The sequence below is a fragment of the Cheilinus undulatus genome, linkage group 11, assembly GCF_018320785.1.
Source record: "Cheilinus undulatus linkage group 11, ASM1832078v1, whole genome shotgun sequence".
Lineage (NCBI taxonomy): Eukaryota > Metazoa > Chordata > Actinopteri > Labriformes > Labridae > Cheilinus > Cheilinus undulatus.
Window position 1 is genome coordinate 34,753,869 of NC_054875.1, and position 18,483 is coordinate 34,772,351.

At 38.1% G+C, this 18,483-nt stretch overlaps 1 protein-coding gene across 2 annotated transcripts in view; it reads right to left on the minus strand.

The window, feature by feature from the left end:
* Positions 1-18,483, minus strand: part of cacnb3a (calcium channel, voltage-dependent, beta 3a) — a 39,055-nt gene that overhangs the window by 13,941 nt on the left and 6,631 nt on the right. For both annotated transcript variants that reach the window (XM_041799741.1, XM_041799742.1), the window contains exons 3-7: positions 3,632-3,751; positions 1,048-1,170; positions 841-956; positions 673-752; positions 543-562 (exon numbers count right to left, since the gene is read on the minus strand). In XM_041799741.1, the coding sequence (XP_041655675.1) occupies positions 543-562; positions 673-752; positions 841-956; positions 1,048-1,170; positions 3,632-3,751 (459 nt within the window). The remainder of the gene's footprint in view (positions 1-542; positions 563-672; positions 753-840; positions 957-1,047; positions 1,171-3,631; positions 3,752-18,483) is intronic.

An 18,483-nucleotide genomic window follows, 5' to 3' on the forward strand; every position in this document is an offset into this window, starting at 1 on the left:
AGCAGAAGGAGAAAAAAAAATGAGGTGAAAATCACTGAACAACAACAAATATGTAGAGACATGGATATTTGAATAGAAAAATACAGCAAAAAAAATTACCATTCAAGGACCATTAAGGACAAAACACACATTAAGAAAAATGAGTTGCATGAACTTGATATCATGGTTATAACTTTCCAGCTGTATATGACACTTTAAATGGCTAAACCCTTGTAAAGACACCATTCACTGTAGTTATTGAGAAGTAATAAAGTAATTTATCACTTTAAGGAATTTACTCACTCCCAAAATACTGAGGTTTTAAGTTGCTGTGACAATCCAGCCTTACTTTTATTTTAAGAGAAAGTAATGAAAAGTCATAAAACAAGGTACAAAGTATAAAACAGCTGATACTTTCCACAGCAGGATAGATTTAAAATATAATACCCTTTCAAATGATCTTAAAGCAGTGTTTAATAGTCTGATGGCTCATTTTCAAAACATGCACAAACACTGAGTATTGTGACACATGCTGTGGTATCAAAAAGTGTCAGAAAACCTACCTGTTTTTGCTTCTGTTTGGCTTGTGAAAACAAGAAAATACCACCAATCAAGGAGGGAAAACATACTGAAGACAGCAGAGGTCTGATTATGTGTTAAGGCATTGTAAGAATGAGTATTTGTAGTACTTACATTCACCTGCAGATGGCGGCGTGGTCCTCCAACTCCCAGTCACCATGTCTCCTAAACTAGAGGAGTTACCCCCTGTTTTCCTGTGATGACAACAAGAAAAAAAAAAATCATATAACTTATTAGACGATTAAACGCAATCATCTGAGAAGCTCCACTCTATGAGCTGACCTCTGCTTCTGCTCCTGTTTGAGTCTCATGGCCTCCAGTCGTAACGGGCTGGGGATGAACGTGATGTCTGCTCCCTCTTTTACTAACCGGCCGATCCACCAGTCATTATTATACTTCTGTTGAGTGTAAAGTAGTGAAAGATGTCACATATTGTCAGTTTAATGTTAAAAAATAAATAATCATGATTAAATGCAGATGATCACTCACTTCTTTGATGTGCAGGAAGTCTTTGGCATCGAAATTGACTGCAGCTCCTTGGACGGGACAGTCCTCATCCAGAGCTCCACAGTAACTCACATTCGTCTTTACTGCAAATGCTACAGGTTTGGACTGTGGCAACAAGAAATTTAAAGAGAAAGACAAGGATGGTTCAAGTAAAAGAACAGAGAAATTACTTATCAGTCACAAAAAGTGAAGTGTAAAGACTGTGTGAACCAGAGTTTTGGGCTGGAATGAATCCAACATCAAAGAACTGAATTATGGACCAATAGTACTGATTAGCACTGTTTTATTTTTAACATGTGCATTAGGGATGCACAATATAAATCAGCATGATGTCAGAATCTGCATATATTACCTTACAAAGCCAATTATTAGTTTCTGCAGGTATGAAATTCCTGCCAATATTTTGCTATTAAAATCTGCCTATACTAGATGTAAATCTATTTTCTATGGATGGATGGATATCCTGCTTATCCTGTTAGGGGTCCCGGGTGTGCTGGAGCCTATCCCAGCTGTCATTGGGTGAGAGGCAGGGTACACCCTGGACTGGTCGCCAGTCAATCGCAGGGCTCACATACAGAGACAGACAACTAGACACGCTCACATTCACACCTACGTGTCAGTTTAGAGTCACCATAATGTGCTTTTTTTTTGAGGGGGGGTGTGGGGGAGCTGGAGTACCCGCAGAGAACCCATGCATGCACAGGGAGAACATGCAAACTCCACACAGAAAGGCCCTGACAGGGAAGTGAACCAGAGACCTTCTTGCTGTGAGGCAACAGCCCTAACCCCTGCGGCGCCGTGCAGCCCATTAGCTGTAAATATGGGCCGTACAAACAATGAAGTTAGTGGAGTTTAATAATGGATAAACATACCCAAGCCCCCTGAAGTCTGTTTCTTTATCCAGCATCATTCCTTGCACTTTAAAGTGTGTTTTAAGGACTGAGATGTGCTAATTTGTTCATCCTCAAACTTAAACCTGTGCGTTGTAACATCGTAAAAGTGTCTCAGTAAATCTTACAAAGATACTTGAATGCATTATTTATGGAAATCTGAAAAAATTCAAATATTATGGAAGACAGTCTGCACAGATGTTACTACAGCAATAGGTCAGCAGGTGTCAGTAAATCCACTTTTTTGTCTACCAGGAAAGATCCCTGTCACACAAAAAATATGTGGAAGTCGCATTTTTGAGGTTGTAACCCTGTAAAAACCTGGACTCTATGTTGATGGAAGGACTTTTTGTCTTTATAAATGGAGCAAAAACTCTGGAACTATAATCTGGATCTAAATAAATAATGTATCCGACAATCGGAGGACTTGTCTGATTTAGAGTAATGGACACGAGCATGCCTTGACCCTATAATTCTGATTACTTTGCAAGTTCAGTGTCTTATTTTATTTCTTAACAATGTCACAACACTCTTTATTACACGGACCATCCAGTCTTGTAGCATTTGTTGTTTTTTTTTGTTAACTTAAATAAAAAGGTATCGATATTTGAATCGGCTAAAAATTATTTTGTAAATATCGGCATATTGGATGGCAAAAATTCAATAACATGCATCCTTAATCTGCATTGTTGATGCTGTGATTTAAAAGATTTTTTTTACTTGTAAAAACTTTTGAAGATACCATACAATATAATCCATCTTAACTAAATATATCGTGGAATCATGACTCTTTAATAACAGAATGAAATCAAACTTCCTCAAGGTTTGTTGTTTTCAGCTATGTGTTCACATTGATTGGATGGTGCTTCCTTCTGCTTGCTTAGTGCTTGTTGTTAGACAGGCACCAAAATAGTATCTGATCCTAGCCACATTCTCCATTCTAAGTTTCAGCTTTTACCCTCAGGAAGAAGATTGAGGGTCCCTCAGACCAGACTGAACCAATACAAACATTCATTTATGCCCATGTCCATTAAATGTATTATGCAATATGCACGAATGCCATTGCTGCCAGATGTTTTTTTATGTACATTTGGAAATTGTTGGATGGAATTGCTGCTACAGGATATAATGTTATATGTTCTGTATGATCTCTATTTATGTATTTATTGATTTTGTAACTGTGACAGAGTCCAGGACAAATTTCCCTATGGGGACATTAAAGTCTATCTTATCTGTTCTTATCTTGCTCAAACTTGTTTCACATTTTTGAAATCCCAAGTGAACCCTTCACTGTTAACTGTCAGACCTGCCACCACCTGGGATAAGAGAGATGGTCCTGCCCACTCAAAGATACTGTATGTAGTTGAACAATAGCAAGGGTGAGGAAAAAGCTGGCCCTTGTGAAAATGGAGTTGATGACACCTGATGGAGGGTCTAAAGAAAAAGTTTTGTTTTCTGCTGCTAAAATGAACACAAGAAGAAGAAGTTCAGAAAACACTGTGCAGTAGGTTTTGGAGTTTTAAATAAAAAAATCACAGGAACAAAAGACGTTTTCTTTCAGCTGCCATAGGATCTGATGCTGTGTGTAGTGGTTAGTAACAAATTATCACTGCATGTTTGTTTAGCACTGACACAGTTTAGCAGTGTGTAGAAGAGTTAATCACAGTGTGATGTACCTTAGCTCTGTCGAGCTGCAGCTGTGCCTGGCGCTCGGCTTCACGCCGATACGCCTCGCGGTCCTCCTCCGCTGACAGGTCTGAATCCGACGGTCTACTGGTGTACGAATCAGCCGACCCCTGTCAGGACAGAGTAAGAGGCGGATATGGTATTAGCACAAATCACTTCATTACTTAGTGTACCTAATGATCTTAAAGTCAAGCCAAGAATACTGAAACATGTTACTATAAGCTTAAATATACAGATCTGCTGTTTCTGCTTCTACTCCTGCTTTCATCTGCCTTTCTGTTCTGCAGTCTTTGTGTGCAGGTGTGCATGCAAATATGCGTCTGTATTCATGAACACATTCATGTGTGAGCCTGTGTGGATCCACAACACAATGCTCTGCTCTCCCACACCAGCCATCCTCTGGTAGACCAAATATAGCACAAAGGAGGCAACTGCTTCCTCTTCTCTCCTGCTTGGCCCCAATCCATTCCATCATCCCCCACAGTGCAGCACATATACATCCTTTATTCCCATGTTTATTCTCCAAGGACATCTCCTCATTAGCAAAATATATGCTGGCTATCATTTTTCATTGTGAGCGCTTTAAGGATGTATTCCAGGGATGGCTAACACAGAAAGCTGAAAGCAAGAGATAAAGCCGACAAAGCAATGTCATACAAAAAGTAAAACGGGGAAAATCACTTGATAGATGTTGCTGCAGACTTTAAATCAAACATGTGATTTTCTTAATTATATCAAAATGCCCATATCCTGCAGTCTTTAGTAGTGCCTTCTTTAAATAAAGTAGTTCAGCTTAAAAATAACAGTTGTCTCTGCAGTCACTGCAGGTTTTAGCTGGTTCCAGCTCCTTGTATGTAAAGGATTTCCGCTTTATTTTTCTTTTAAAATAGGGTGAAGACTGTTGTTAGGAATATATGTGTCAACATCAAAATTTATACAATGTTTTTAGGAATAACTATATATATATTTGGGGTTGACCAATTATCGACTTAGCTGATTATTTAGGCTGATATGTGACATTTGGCCAATTATCAGTATTTGCATTTTATTTTACTGATAATCGATATAATGAATTAATCAATAAAGTTCACTAATTCGGCTCCAATGCAAGGTGTACCTTTCCCTCTGGCTCCATTTTCACTTGCCAAAGTCTCACACCAAATATTCTGCATACAACACAATCTGATTGGGTAGGTGTCACATGAGTACTAGGACCTGGCTCAAAAAGCAGATTCCCCGATTCAGATCAGTTCTTATCTTTTTTTATCACGATATCAATTCATATAAAAAAGATCCGTCTTTGGATATAAGCCTGCTCCATTTCCTGACGTCTCCTAGCGAGACCAGTCATGCAGCTTGAAACTCGACCTGCACTCGCCTCTTAAAGCCTTTAGACTCTGATTCAAGGTTTGAATCTTATGCCAAATCATTTTCCTTTAGATGACGGGTCCTCATTATCATTACGATGCATATGCAAAACAGGCCACATGGATGTAAAATTTTATGTAAATGCTACTAGTTTGGGGTCTTTTTTATAGGGCTGTAGTCAACCAAAGAAAAACTTGGTCGACTAAAATTGCACCAGATCATTAATTAAATGATTGGTCGTGGGACGGACCAAAGAACAAACAAAAAAAACCCCTTCATGTTATTTCTACATCAAACTTATCACTGACAATGTAGTCAGTGCATTTAGGTGGTAATTAAAATTCAAAATGAACCCAAAATGAACTTAAAAATCTTATGATTTTTGCAGTATAACCACCTTATGTTGTAATTTAATAATAATCCTTTTTAACAAAATGTTGCCACACCGCTGACTTTTTCGACATGTTGTCAATTGACAGGATACGGAGTATAAACGTGCTTCAAAGGCTTTGCTCTCCTCTAAGGTGGGAGGGTCCTAGTGACGTTGTTTTGACTTTCTGGGTATTTAACCTGTAATTAATTACTCTTAAAGGCATAAGTAAATTATATTTGAAGAGTTATATTCATATTTTTTTCTTTTTTTGTAAATTATATTTTTTAAGACTAGATAACTTCAAAAATAAAAACACATGATGTCTTCTTTTCACCCCTGCAAAAAACGGATTCTTTTAATTAAAGTAGCACATGCAATTGTTTGACCAATTGGATTTTGGTCAGAGATGAGGTCATCGACCAATTAATCGACCAATCGACTCAAGGCTGTCAGCCCTACTTTTTTAATGTAAACCCTGTAGGGGTATGAATCTCTCCATCTCAAGATGATTTGATTTGAATCTTGATTCACAGACTATGATTCAATTCACTGACAATTCATTAAAATACAAACCGATTCGTCTGATCTGATTCGATTCAGTCCGGTCCAATGTGATCCGGTACCATCTGATTATAGAATAAAAATAACTTTTTGCTTCAACAAAAATAAGCAAAAAAGGGAAAAACAAGATACTTACATAATAATCTAAGTTTATTTTATCTTATTTATAAAACAGACTAAATGCCAGGCCTCCTGTGCTAACAATCTGAAATTATGTTTAAGAAAGTTTTCATCACACTCGGGTGCCCAGGTGTCTTACTTTGACATTAAATTGTGAGATAAATATTAAAATGAATTTTAATAGTACATGTTTGTTCTTCTGTACTTGTAACTTTCTTATTAATTATTAATCCCAACAGTACAAAACTAAGTATCAAATTTTCCCAAGAAGCAAAAATTAGAATTAATTTAAAGTCACAAGGAGATTTAGACAGACAGAGCTCTGTGTGTCTGCTAGTACAGGAGAACAAGGGGTTAAAAAATACTGAAAATAGTCAAATTAAAACAGCTTTCTATACATTTTTTTCCTTTCATAATTACTCCTAATGTAAGTATTTAGACTACATTTCACAAAAACATCGTTATTTTCTTTCTCTGTGCGTCTGACCGTTCTTAATTGTTTTCATTCTTAAATGAATACACTGGAGAACAGCTGATCTCCAGCTCAGTGAAGTCCTCTGTTGATGTTTAATATCATAACAGTGGGCTCAGATGTTGTGATTATGTCATGGTATGAATAAAGCGCCTGTTGTTACAGTGATAACTGACGACTTCTCCGTGTTTTAACTCAGAAAAGTGTTTATGTTCAGGTCTGTTTGTGCTGCGTTTAGCGTTAGCATCTTAGCTAAACTTTAGCTCCGCCATCTCAACAGTTGAGATTTATGCACTGCCATTGTTCTTAATCGCTTTTCTTCAAAGCGTACAGACAGGCAGACATTTGGAAAGTTATCCTTCCTTCATATAAAGTCCATGTGACATTTTCCTGTGGTGCAGAACTGTAACTGAAAGCTACCTAGCAAACACCTACGGCGAACTAAAGTTAAAGGTCATTGCCGGACAAGTGAGATTATAGATGCTGAGCCAGAGCATGGTAGAACAGGCTATGAAAGCAAGCAGCAGAGTCTCGGTGAACAGATCCTTAATGCCAAAACTGGTCCAAAAACTGGTTTGTGCTGTATTTTTACAAATCCAGGGCTCCGCGGACCAATGCACTCAGACCGCTGACATCAAGATCAGATAACAGATCCATATCGGATCATCTTTACACCACTAAAACCTTGATATTTTTATGTATGTTCCTAGATGGAACATTCCATTTCCAACTTTCGTTCTATGAAAATCTCTTTAATGTCGAAGCAAAACATCCCTACATTAATCGTGGGTTCAATTGAATCGAATCATGAACCAAATCAGGAGCTTGTGATTGGGAATTGAATCGATTTATGTAATCGGTGGTGATATTCAACCCTAATGAGTACCTGCCAATAAACACCTAAGCCTGGGTGCCACTGCTGCTCCTGTGTTGCTCTGTGCCATATCTCATGCAGATAGAGCTAGGGTTAAACTGTGTTATTTTACTTCAGCTTTTTTATCATGCGGTTTTACTTTTGCCACAGTAAGTACGGTACATTTTGTACATCATAACAAATGCATATCGGTTTCAAATATCAGTTGTCGGTCTCACAAATGACTTATAATGAGAAACACAGCAACAAAGCAACAGTACAAACAGAAAGTTTGCTCATCATATGTCAGCACGTCAGAGATCAGGCCACATAATGGGGGATGGGGGCAAACTGAAGCGAAAGGCACAGCTACTGAAAATCTGTACATATTTATTAGCTTTTTATGGCACTATTTTTGAACCAGTGCACCCAGGAGGTCTCCTGAAAGGTATCAAGGACAACCGGAGCAGGGGTGTGGCATGCAAAGTAAGATAGACACACTCTGCCAATTATAGTAAGATTGGTAATGGTAATCAGCCCTGAAAAAACAACATCAATCAAACCTTAACATACACTTTTCATAATATTATTATTTGGGCATTTCACTTTTATTTGATAGGATAGCTGAAGAGAGACAGGAAACACAGGGAGAGAGTGAGTGGAGGAAGACTGCACCAAACACGCGATGAGACCAGGAACTGATCCCACGATCAGTGCACCAAGAACTACAGCCTCTGTATATGGGTGCCTGCTCTACCCACTGAGCCAAACTGGCGCCCCAGGCGTTTTAGCCCTATCTGACGTAGTTTAAGACCTAAACCAAACCAATAATAATAAGTAGTAGTAGAAGTAGTATTTTATTCAGTCATTACACAAACCCAAAAATTATATACTATAAAGACAATTTTAAACAGAATCAACAGCCATGCACTGACCAGTGACTGAAAAGGCACAGGCAGAAGCAAAATGCCTATAAAGTCTATTCTACTTCCTTCAATTTAAGCTTCCAGCATCCAGAAGAGCAAGAAAACAACAGATAAATCAATCATGCTAATAAGCCTCCAAAAATAGCTTTACAAACCAGCTTCATGGAACTGAATTACATGTTCTTAAATTTCAATCGGCATCATCACAGAGTTTAACCCCAGTATCAGAACCCCTTCTCCTTTTTATACCCTTTTTAGCTGTTTTTTAAAAGTGAACTTTCAAACACCTCTAAATCTATATCAACCTTTCTGAAATGGAAACAACTTTCTGTACTCAGTCAGGGGGTGTTTTTGATTTTGCTCTAAACATTTTTTGCAAAATTTTGTAGTAAAACATGTCATTAAACGTCATGACTCGGGAATTCAGAAAGAGTCAAGAATAGAATCTGCAAGGGTTTTGAGAATAAAAATAGTTTTCTCTAAGAAATTTGCAGACTCTGAGGCTGAAAAAAAAAACAAAGAGAATAAGTGTTCTAGATGCAGATTGGGTACTGTACGTGCGTGTAGAAGCATGCGCGTGTGAGCTCTCCTATATTTGGAATCTATTTGGCTTCTATGAAGGAATTCAGTCCTGAATCTGTCAGTAAAGAAAACCGCTGCAGCAAAAAAAACAAAAAAAACAAAGCAAGACAGAAAGGTGAGACAGGAGACACCAAAACAAACAAGTGAAAGAAGTAATGAACAAAACAGACATAAAAATGCTTAGAGTATTTATAAAAACATCAATACATATACAGTTATATACTCAGAGGATCAAGCATGTTCCTCAAAATAAGCAAAGAAACAACAAAACAGCAAGTAATACAATTCTGTATTTGGTTTTCCTCTCCTCCAGAGTGCAGTGACTTAGTCGTGGTCATCCATCTTGCCAACATATACAAACGAATCCTCTGGAGGACCAATTAGCACCGGCACAACAAAAAGAAATTCAGCCTCAAAACACACAAAAAAGTGCCTGGACATAAAAAACAACCTCCACCTTTTCTCTCCCTGCACTTCAGAATACATACATAAAATCCAAGATAAATTTTCATCTACAGTACCGCTTTAAGTCCCAGAGAAACGGCAAGCGAACACCTCTCCCTCGTTTATTTTTGTTGTGTGAGTGTGTGTGAGTGTGTGTGTCTATGTTAGATAACTAGATCTGATTTCTAGCACTCACAAGCTCTGCAAGGCAACACTGCACCAGCGCCAGAGTACAGCACCGAGCGAGAAAAAAGGAGGGTGAGGAGGAACGGGATAGATATAGAGAGAGACAGAGGATGAGATGCGGGGGGGTTGAATATCATTTGACAAGATATAGTGAAAAGAGAAGGATGTTTACGAGGACGGAGAGTGACTGAGGAGCGGTTGCAGAGACGGGAAAGGTATAAACGATTTATACGACAAGATAAAGCCAGGCTATCTCCAGGGGAAGATGAGATTAGAACATAATAAAATGCTATGAAGGAGTGGAGTGAGACCTAGATATCTATCCTCGATCGCAGATAGGAGAAAAAAAAAAGAGGGGGAAACACAGCGGGGGAGGAGGTGGGGGGAGGGAAAGAGGGAGCGTGACCATGGGACACAGAGACACACGGATAGAGACGGTCAGAGAAAGAGAGAAGCATACCTGGCTGATTAGGAGCACGGCGCTAGAGCCTGATAAAGACATGAATTTTTTCGCACTGTGACGGCTTCCCTGTCTTCACTGAGATCGCAGTCAAACACACAGACATAAAAGTGGTATAAATATGGTGGTGGGCGCAGGGGAAAGGCGTTATGTCAGAGAGCTGCTAAATGATGTTAGAACACATAGCGCTGCCTGGGCTGTGATTCCCAGGTAATGTTTGGACATGAAGCTTTGGACCTCTGCTGTTGTGGATGCCTGTTCAATACTTCCCACTAAATAAAAGTGCAAGCAACAATGTAGCTGGAAACAAAACAGCATTTTCCTAGTGAAGCTACGCTGCAATGCAGAGAGTCAAATTTCTATTGTCTGGTCTGGCTGTGTCCTTTTTTTGAGGAGCTAAATTGAACTCCTTCCTTTCTTTCTATTCAGCTTCCGTGATTGTTCCTCACACACTGCAACACTGATGGCCTCAGCTCCTCAGGGAGGGGCCAACAAGGAATTGTGTCATCCTGCAAGTCAAGTTCTCAAGAGGGCAAAGTTATCCAAAGAGTCTAGGGACAGAAAAGCAAGGAATTCTTTTTGTCTGGATTTCAAAGATGGATCAATTTAGATTCAACTGTGTTTTTATTTCTGAGATGGCAATGCTAGAGATGCACCGTTTGTGGAAATCAGGGCTGACACTGGTAAAAATAACATTTTAGCCAATTGCCAGTTCTGATTTTTTTATTTTCATCACTTCTTCTGGTGTAAGACTCCTTCTGTGCCAACATTTTCATTCATGTTTGGCCATTAAAAAAAGAGCCCATCCAGCAAGCGATTTCTGCCAAGTAAAAAATCTCTTTGAGTCAGCAGTTTGGTGTGCTAGATGCCAGCAATAAATTTACAACACAACAGATACACATCTGTTACTGACATCTGTTCATGTCAAATTGTGTTCATAGATTCATCTCGGTCAAAAGGGTTGATATCACAAATATTGAAGTTGAACAAATCATTAGTGCATCCCTAGGCAACATGCATAGAGTTGTCGACACCAACAGCTCCATTCTTGCCTTATCAGTTGATCAACTTGTTAGCCACTGTATAACATGCCAAAAAGATAGTTGAAAGCAATGATCACAACTAAAATGGAAATAAACACTGGTTTAGTTCAGCTGGTAGAGCAGATGCCCATATACTGAGGCTGACGTCCTTGACACACTGGCGCTGGATTTATTCCCAATCAAGGCACTGTTTGCTGCAAGTCTTCCCCAACACTCTCTCTCCCCATATTTCATCTCTTCAGCTGTCCAATCAAATTAAGGCAAGAAGCCCTAAAAACAATCCAAAAAGAAATGGGTATAAACCTTCATGGATGTAAAATTGAATGCAGTAGGGAAAAGTGGCAAAGAGAAAGCCACTGTTGAAGAAAACTCAGATTAAATCTCTACTAGAGATCACCAAAAGGCATGTAGGAGACTCTGTGGTCAAGTGGAAGAAAGCTCTTTTGGCTTTTGAGACCAAAATGATGCTTTATGGCTATCATACAAGATGCCATGTTTGACAAACACCAAACTCGGCACATCACCACAAATGCACCACTCTGAAGCTGGCAGCATCATGCTGAGGGGGTGCTTCTCTGCACATGGCCTTGGGAGGCTTGTAAAGGTAGAGGGTAAAATAGAAAATACAGGAATATCCTGGAGGACAATCTTATTCAGTCTGCAAGAGAACTACAGCTTGGGAGAACATTTATTTTCCAGCAAGACAATGACCAAAAGAAGACAGTAAAAGCTACACAAAAATAGTTTAAAGACAACAAGGTAAACATTCTTGAGTGGCCAAGTCAAAGACCAGACCTCAATCTAATAGAGAGTTATAGAGAGTTAGTGGCTGGACTTGAACAGGGCTGATCTCCGTGCATCATGACAGAGCTTGAGCAGTTTTGCAAAGGAGTAAAATTGCAGTGTCCAGAAGCGCAAGCCTGATTGATACTCAGTGCTGTGATTGCAGCCAAAGGTGCATCTACATAACATTAACTTGAAGAAGGTGAATATCTATGCATGCAGTCAATTATTTCACATTACATACTTTTACTTAACTAACATTACTTTGTAAAAACATGTTGTCACTTAGACATTAAAGAGTTTCTTTGCATTTCTTTTGCATTTTATATTGACCATGATTGGTTTATAAAATCAATAAAAGGGTAAAACATAAATGGGTCTGGAATACTTTTTATAGGCACTGTAGTCTGACATCTTAAAAATTAACATAAATAACTTTTTAGGGCATTATTAATCATTTCTCACCTCATTATGTTGCACTGAAATAACAACTGACTCACAGACGACCAGCATGCACCTGCCTACAATCATATAATGCTCACGATCAAGGCAGGATAACTCTTTAGAATCCTATAGCTTACCTAATGTCATTGTATAAGTTCACAAGATTCAGTTGTTGTCCAGAAACAGCTAATCTATAAAAACATGTATAAATGCATAACCACTCAATCGCCAACATATGCAACCAGGCTAAAACAACTGGGCTAAGTTTAAGAAAGTTCTGAGACCATTTTGCAGTGCATTTTATCTTCAAAGCCAAGGAGTGAAAGCAGATAACAAAACTTTTTAATGATTTGTAATAGGTGCTGTCAAAGTACTGAAAAGTATACCTAATGAGTTTGAAGATTTGTGATTTATTAATCGTGATTAATCACATGTACCTATGAATTAAGAATTGTTTCACAGGTAGACCTAATGCTTTGTGCTATTTCAAGTTGCATAGTTATTTCTATCCATTTCAATTGTTTCCCCATCCACCACCACATGAACACACTAAAACCTGTTCTCTGCAAACAGTGGACTGTTACTATTCCTACACTAATCAATCAGCAAATCAATCTTACAACCCTTCATTTAATTGTATTTGATTTCTTTTAACTTAAATATAACATTAGATATGTTATATGTTAATCTTCTCTGGTGTAATCTAACATGCTTTAATTGATTTTGGGGTCACAAACTTGAAGTAAAACAAGATGCTAACAAAGATCTACAGTATCATCACCCTGTAGTGACTTTGGTGATCATATCAAAAAGCAGATTGTTCTAAACACACACCCTTGTTTCATCTCTGTTTTCATATCCTGAGAAAATTTTCAGTATTTTCAGCTGCAAAATGCTCCATTGTGCTCACTAGCTGTTTTCTAACCTTGTCTCTCTGCTGTGCGATGCTGAGCACTGACTGTGCAATGGGTTTGTCACGACTATTTTGCTTGGAACAGGAGCCTGTTGTAGCCAAAGATGATCTTGTTGAGAGTTGTGAGACTGGAATACACAGTTGATTCAGGGGAGGGAAAACAAACACAAAAAATCAGCTGAAAGAAGCTAAATTTTGTAAAGTTACCTGGTTGGTTGGTTATTCTTTGTGGGTGGATCATGATGAAAGACTATCTTACAAAACAAATGACAACCTTTTACTAATGCATCAAGAGATATAGTAATCATAGCCTCTCTAAAACACTTGTGGGAAGGAAAAAAAGGTTTGAATTTGATAAAAACAAGTTTAAAAAAAGAAAATCACAATGATCACAGGTGACAGTGGAGTCAAGGTCCATGTCCACTTATAGAGGTAAACGTAAAGCCTAAATTGCCTTAATTTTGTAGGTACATTACATTACTTTGATGCAATAATTATAGCATACCCCTTCTAAACTCCCTGCAGTAATAGACCCTATCTAAAACATAAACTAACATGGAGAGAGTTGCATGAACATTTTTACGATATACCCAAAGTTTGACATTTAGAGGATCACTTATTATTGCCAGTTAAAAAAGACCAACAACAGCAGTAAATCAAGTGTAGAAATGCTGCATGGTGCTGTTTGAAAAGTTAAACCAGGTCTTATAATTTCTGAGTAAACCTCATTCTGCATTCCCTTAGACATGTCAGGGAACAACAAGCAAAGAGAAAAAATATGTGAAGTTAAGTTTTCATCAAATGCAAACAGCAGGTGTTCACATTAATAGATTACAATGTTTGAGCAAATTTCAAGCATCAGTACTTACATCAGTACAGTAGTTCTTGAAATCCAACGGTAGATCAACAGCCATATAAACGGTTCTGAACAACTGTACTTAAAGCTTGTGGAGTAACATGAACAAAGTGGTGTCTCTGTTCTTATTCCTTGTAATAAGAACAGAATATTAATAAGAATATTGCCCTGTAAATGTTAAATATTGAAAATGAAAAAGAAATGTATTTTCAGTCTGTGCGCTGTAACTCTAATGCCAGACATGAAAAAGGTGTCTCATTCCAGATGGTCCTGTTTGCTTTTGTAGGTCATAAAGAGGCACTGGTATTAATTCTAGTCTGTTTCATAAACAACTAAAAACTCCACAAAGTAGGTTTAAAGGTCAGGATGTGTTGAAGAACAACTAGTTCATATCCCATCTTGTAACCAGGTCATTAGACAAAAGAGCTTGCATCTGTTATGAACAGCTATGATTAAAGTTAGGGTGGAAAGTTGGCCAGCGTAAAGGGATGATTAACTACTTTTAGGTAATCTCTCCACAGCGGTATTGGAAGTATTGGCAAGTCACTGAAATGAAACTGAGAAGTAAGAGTAGTGTTTGAAGATAAATTGAGTTTCAATTACGATTTAAGCTTCCAATGATCATAAAAACAAGATGATCGAATAAACAATTCCTGTGCCACATTTCACGATGTGTTTGTTTGGTAATGCGTGGTAAACAGAGGGCTTGCACTCTCCCTTTAAATCACAGTAAATGCTCACAGTGTTGTGCCTGAATGAGCTAAATATTCAGATATTTTAAACAGTGAAGTACAAAAAGTTGAAACCAGCCTATGCCAAAGCAGATTCACTGCATCCTTTATGCCTGTCAATACTTCCCGAGTAATAATACAAGGTAAAGAGTGTGATGTATTTTTTTTTTTTATAAGGCTACGCACGTTTTCAAACAATGGATTTATTAAATCTGTTAACATGGAAGCCACTCTGCAAAGTTGTATGGACCTCAGGTCCCTGTGAAACTCTTCAGTCATAAATCATAAAGGCTGTTTGCACATGCTAAGTTAATTATTTAATGAAATAATCAGGTTATGGGTGATATTTAGTGATTTAAAACCTCACTCTTTACCCCTCTCTCTTATTCTCAGGACAGTCTGGCTGCAGACCACTACAGTAAGACAACGCCTCTGTCAGAATGAAATACATGCTAAAACTTTCAAAATGAAATCAGATGTAACTTCTGGTTAGGGTTAGGGTAAAGGTTAGGCTACTAAAAGTTTAAAGTCAAAAACCTGACCTGAAAAACCTGATTACAAAACACTGAATAAAGCCAAGTAAACAGTGTGCTTACATGAAAAAAGCTCATCCTCCATGAAGAGACTCTAACACAGATAACGTAGCAAAGGCTAAAGCTAACGAAACTACATTAAATACATAATATACGGAAGTAACATAGCTACGGAGCTAATGTCATTAGGCTAACTCTAACTTATGTAGCTATGTAAACTACATAGCTACATAGGTAACAGCTGCATATGTGACATAGCTAAATTTAAAGCTAACAAAGCTATATTGGCTACATAGATAACATAATGACACAACTAATGTAGTTTAAGCTAAAGCAAACAAAGCTACATAAGATTATGCTATGTTTGCTAAAGCTACACCCTTTTAATTAGTAGTTAAGCGAGTGATGGCTCACTTTCGCTAATTGTCTTTAGTCAAAGCTAATGTAGCTACACTGGCTTATGTAGTAACATTGATTCATTAGCTAGCAAAGCTATCTATGTTTCTCAGGCTCATGCTTCCATCATAAATCCAAGTTGTTTCCTGAGACCAGTACAATGATTTAAACCAGCCTATACTGCTGAGTTTTTCTGGCATGCATGAATTATGATTCAGTGGCAAACACAGCTCTTTAACCTTTTCTGAGGGAATCGATTCATATTAAATCTAAACCAAAAAATTTTAACACTTTGTTAAAAAGCTGTAGCCTTCTCTTGAGGCAACACGATGATATGCTTAGGCCTAATCATTAGGCCTTTACAATTCATGCACAGACGCAGATGTAAAATCAGCTAGTAAATGTGTTCAATATCATGATTCAAATATCATGTAAGCCATATCAACAAGTATTTACAACTGACATTTTGTCTATAAAAATCTACCCACATCAGCTGTAAAAATGATCTGTATTTACAAGTAAGTTGGTGGAGTTTTAGACTGAAACAACACACATTTGTCATCTGTAGTCTTTTTCTTTATTCATGATTCCTTACACTTTAAAATGGGTTGTAAGGAATTAAATTTATAATTAGTTCACCCTCAAACTTCAAATTGGGAGTTTTAAGAAGTGAAGTTTTAGGTCTGAACTACATTCAAGTATCAGTACCAATACTGGTACCATACAGTTAATTTGTAATTGTCGTTAGTTTGGATATCAGCTCTCTCACGCACCTGTCTTATGTTAAAGCACTTTTTTGTTAAGTGTTTGTTCTTTATGATACTATTTAATCAATCATTAAAACAAAAGATTTTATGGTTGTAAAACATGGAGTACTGAAAAGGTATTTTTGACAACCTAAACCCAGAACTAATAACATCGCTGCCATCCTTGGAGCAGAAGCACTAGCACCGCCAAACAGGCTCCTGGATAGCTGAAAAATGTAGTTGAGATATCCAGTTTAAAATCCATCTATTCACTAACTACACTACTTATAAAAGAAATGTGAAACAATCTTGCCTGTAAGAAATGAATTACAAAATAAAACTCCTACATTTCTTTGAAATCATCACAAATATAATGCAGAGAATGCTTATTCTACAATCCAATTTCTCTGTCTTTATTTCCAGGAAGTAGATTCTGCACAACAGCACAATGTATTATTCAGGATGCTGAAACACCTTTCCCTCAGAGCAAAAAATAAAGAAAACTGCAAGCTCCAGCGGTTTGGAAATCCAGGAGCCAAATATCCAATTTCAAAAAGTGTTCGATTAACTGTGCAGTCATAATTCAACGTCAGCAAGTTACACACATGCACAGAGCTGGCTGATACACAAAGCAATAAATCACTGTGTGGTTACATCAATATCAAAGTCAACATCAGGCATACTGTATGTTCAATTGATCAATCACAAGGCTCTGTGAGGAGCTGTGAAGAGCGCACATGTGATGACAGTAATCAAAAAGTAAAGAATGAGGGAAACAAAAGCGTTTGCTGACAACAGGAGGTGAGGTGAAAGAGGAAGACAAAGGAACACAGAGACAGGAGCGGCAACAATGCCATTAAAACACTACAAAGAGATGTGTGGGTAGACGGGAGCAGAGGAAGAAGAAGCTGACGGTGTCGGGAGTCGTTTGTACTTACTCAGTTAATGTGGTGATGCTGTTGCTGACGGTCCCTCCCTCTCTGTACACTACATGCTGTTAGATGCAGACACACTGCACTGTGTCCCATCCCATAACCAGGGACAAACCTGCACTGGAGCAGACACCAGCAACACCTTCTTTTTCTATTCTTACCCCACCTCACCCCATCCCAACACCACACAACAACCAACGCAGCTTTTGCGTCACTTGATCAAACCGGCTCTCTAAATCTACATCACCTTCCTATTAATTTGAGATCAATTCAGCATGCACAACTAGAGAGGAAACAATGAAGAAGCTGCTGTTGTTTTCACACACACAGCTGCAGATTTCCACTCCTGTTTCCAAGCCTCCTGTCCTACATATAACACATATATCCACACTTATGGCAGCATACTGCTTATTGTATCCTGCTGCAGAAATGAGTCATACTCTACTGCTCCTCCATAGACACCCCACCCCTATCACAGACAAGAAACTATCTGCTCTGTGTGTGAAATTCACTCCTTCTGCATAAAGCACTTTGTCATATCACCTATGGAGTTGCTGCCTGTTGTGCATGCAGAGAGAAGCTAATGATTGAAAAGAAACTAAAGGTGCTGCCCGTGCGAACAGTGAACCCACACATCACATCGCCCGAGGCCTTCAAAATGAGCATCATGAATATTTTAAGCTGTGCAATATTCTCTGGGAATCTGGAAATTGTCATTAAGCCCTCTGATCAGGATAACTAATGTCCCCTTCCAGTAGAAGATGTCTGCTCAGCCCTTTTTTCCCCACCAACGTCTCAGTGTTGCAGTTATTCTGCTCCACAGTCGCCCTCGCCAACGATGCCATGCATGAAACAGAAGTCTAAATGTATGAATCTCATGTTTCCACTGAGATTCAGCTTGAAAAGAAGATCACGCCTCCAGTCGTTTTAAGCTCATGATTGCATTTTAAAGTGGATTTTCATTGTAATTAACCGCTTCTGCTTCTATCTTTTCAGCTACATTTCTATGTATGGTTAAAGCTACTAACGCTAATTGAATATTCAATAATAGCTCAGATAAAACAGTTTTCTGCATGCTTGTATTACAAATAAGTAAAAACGTAATATTTTAGACTTTTAG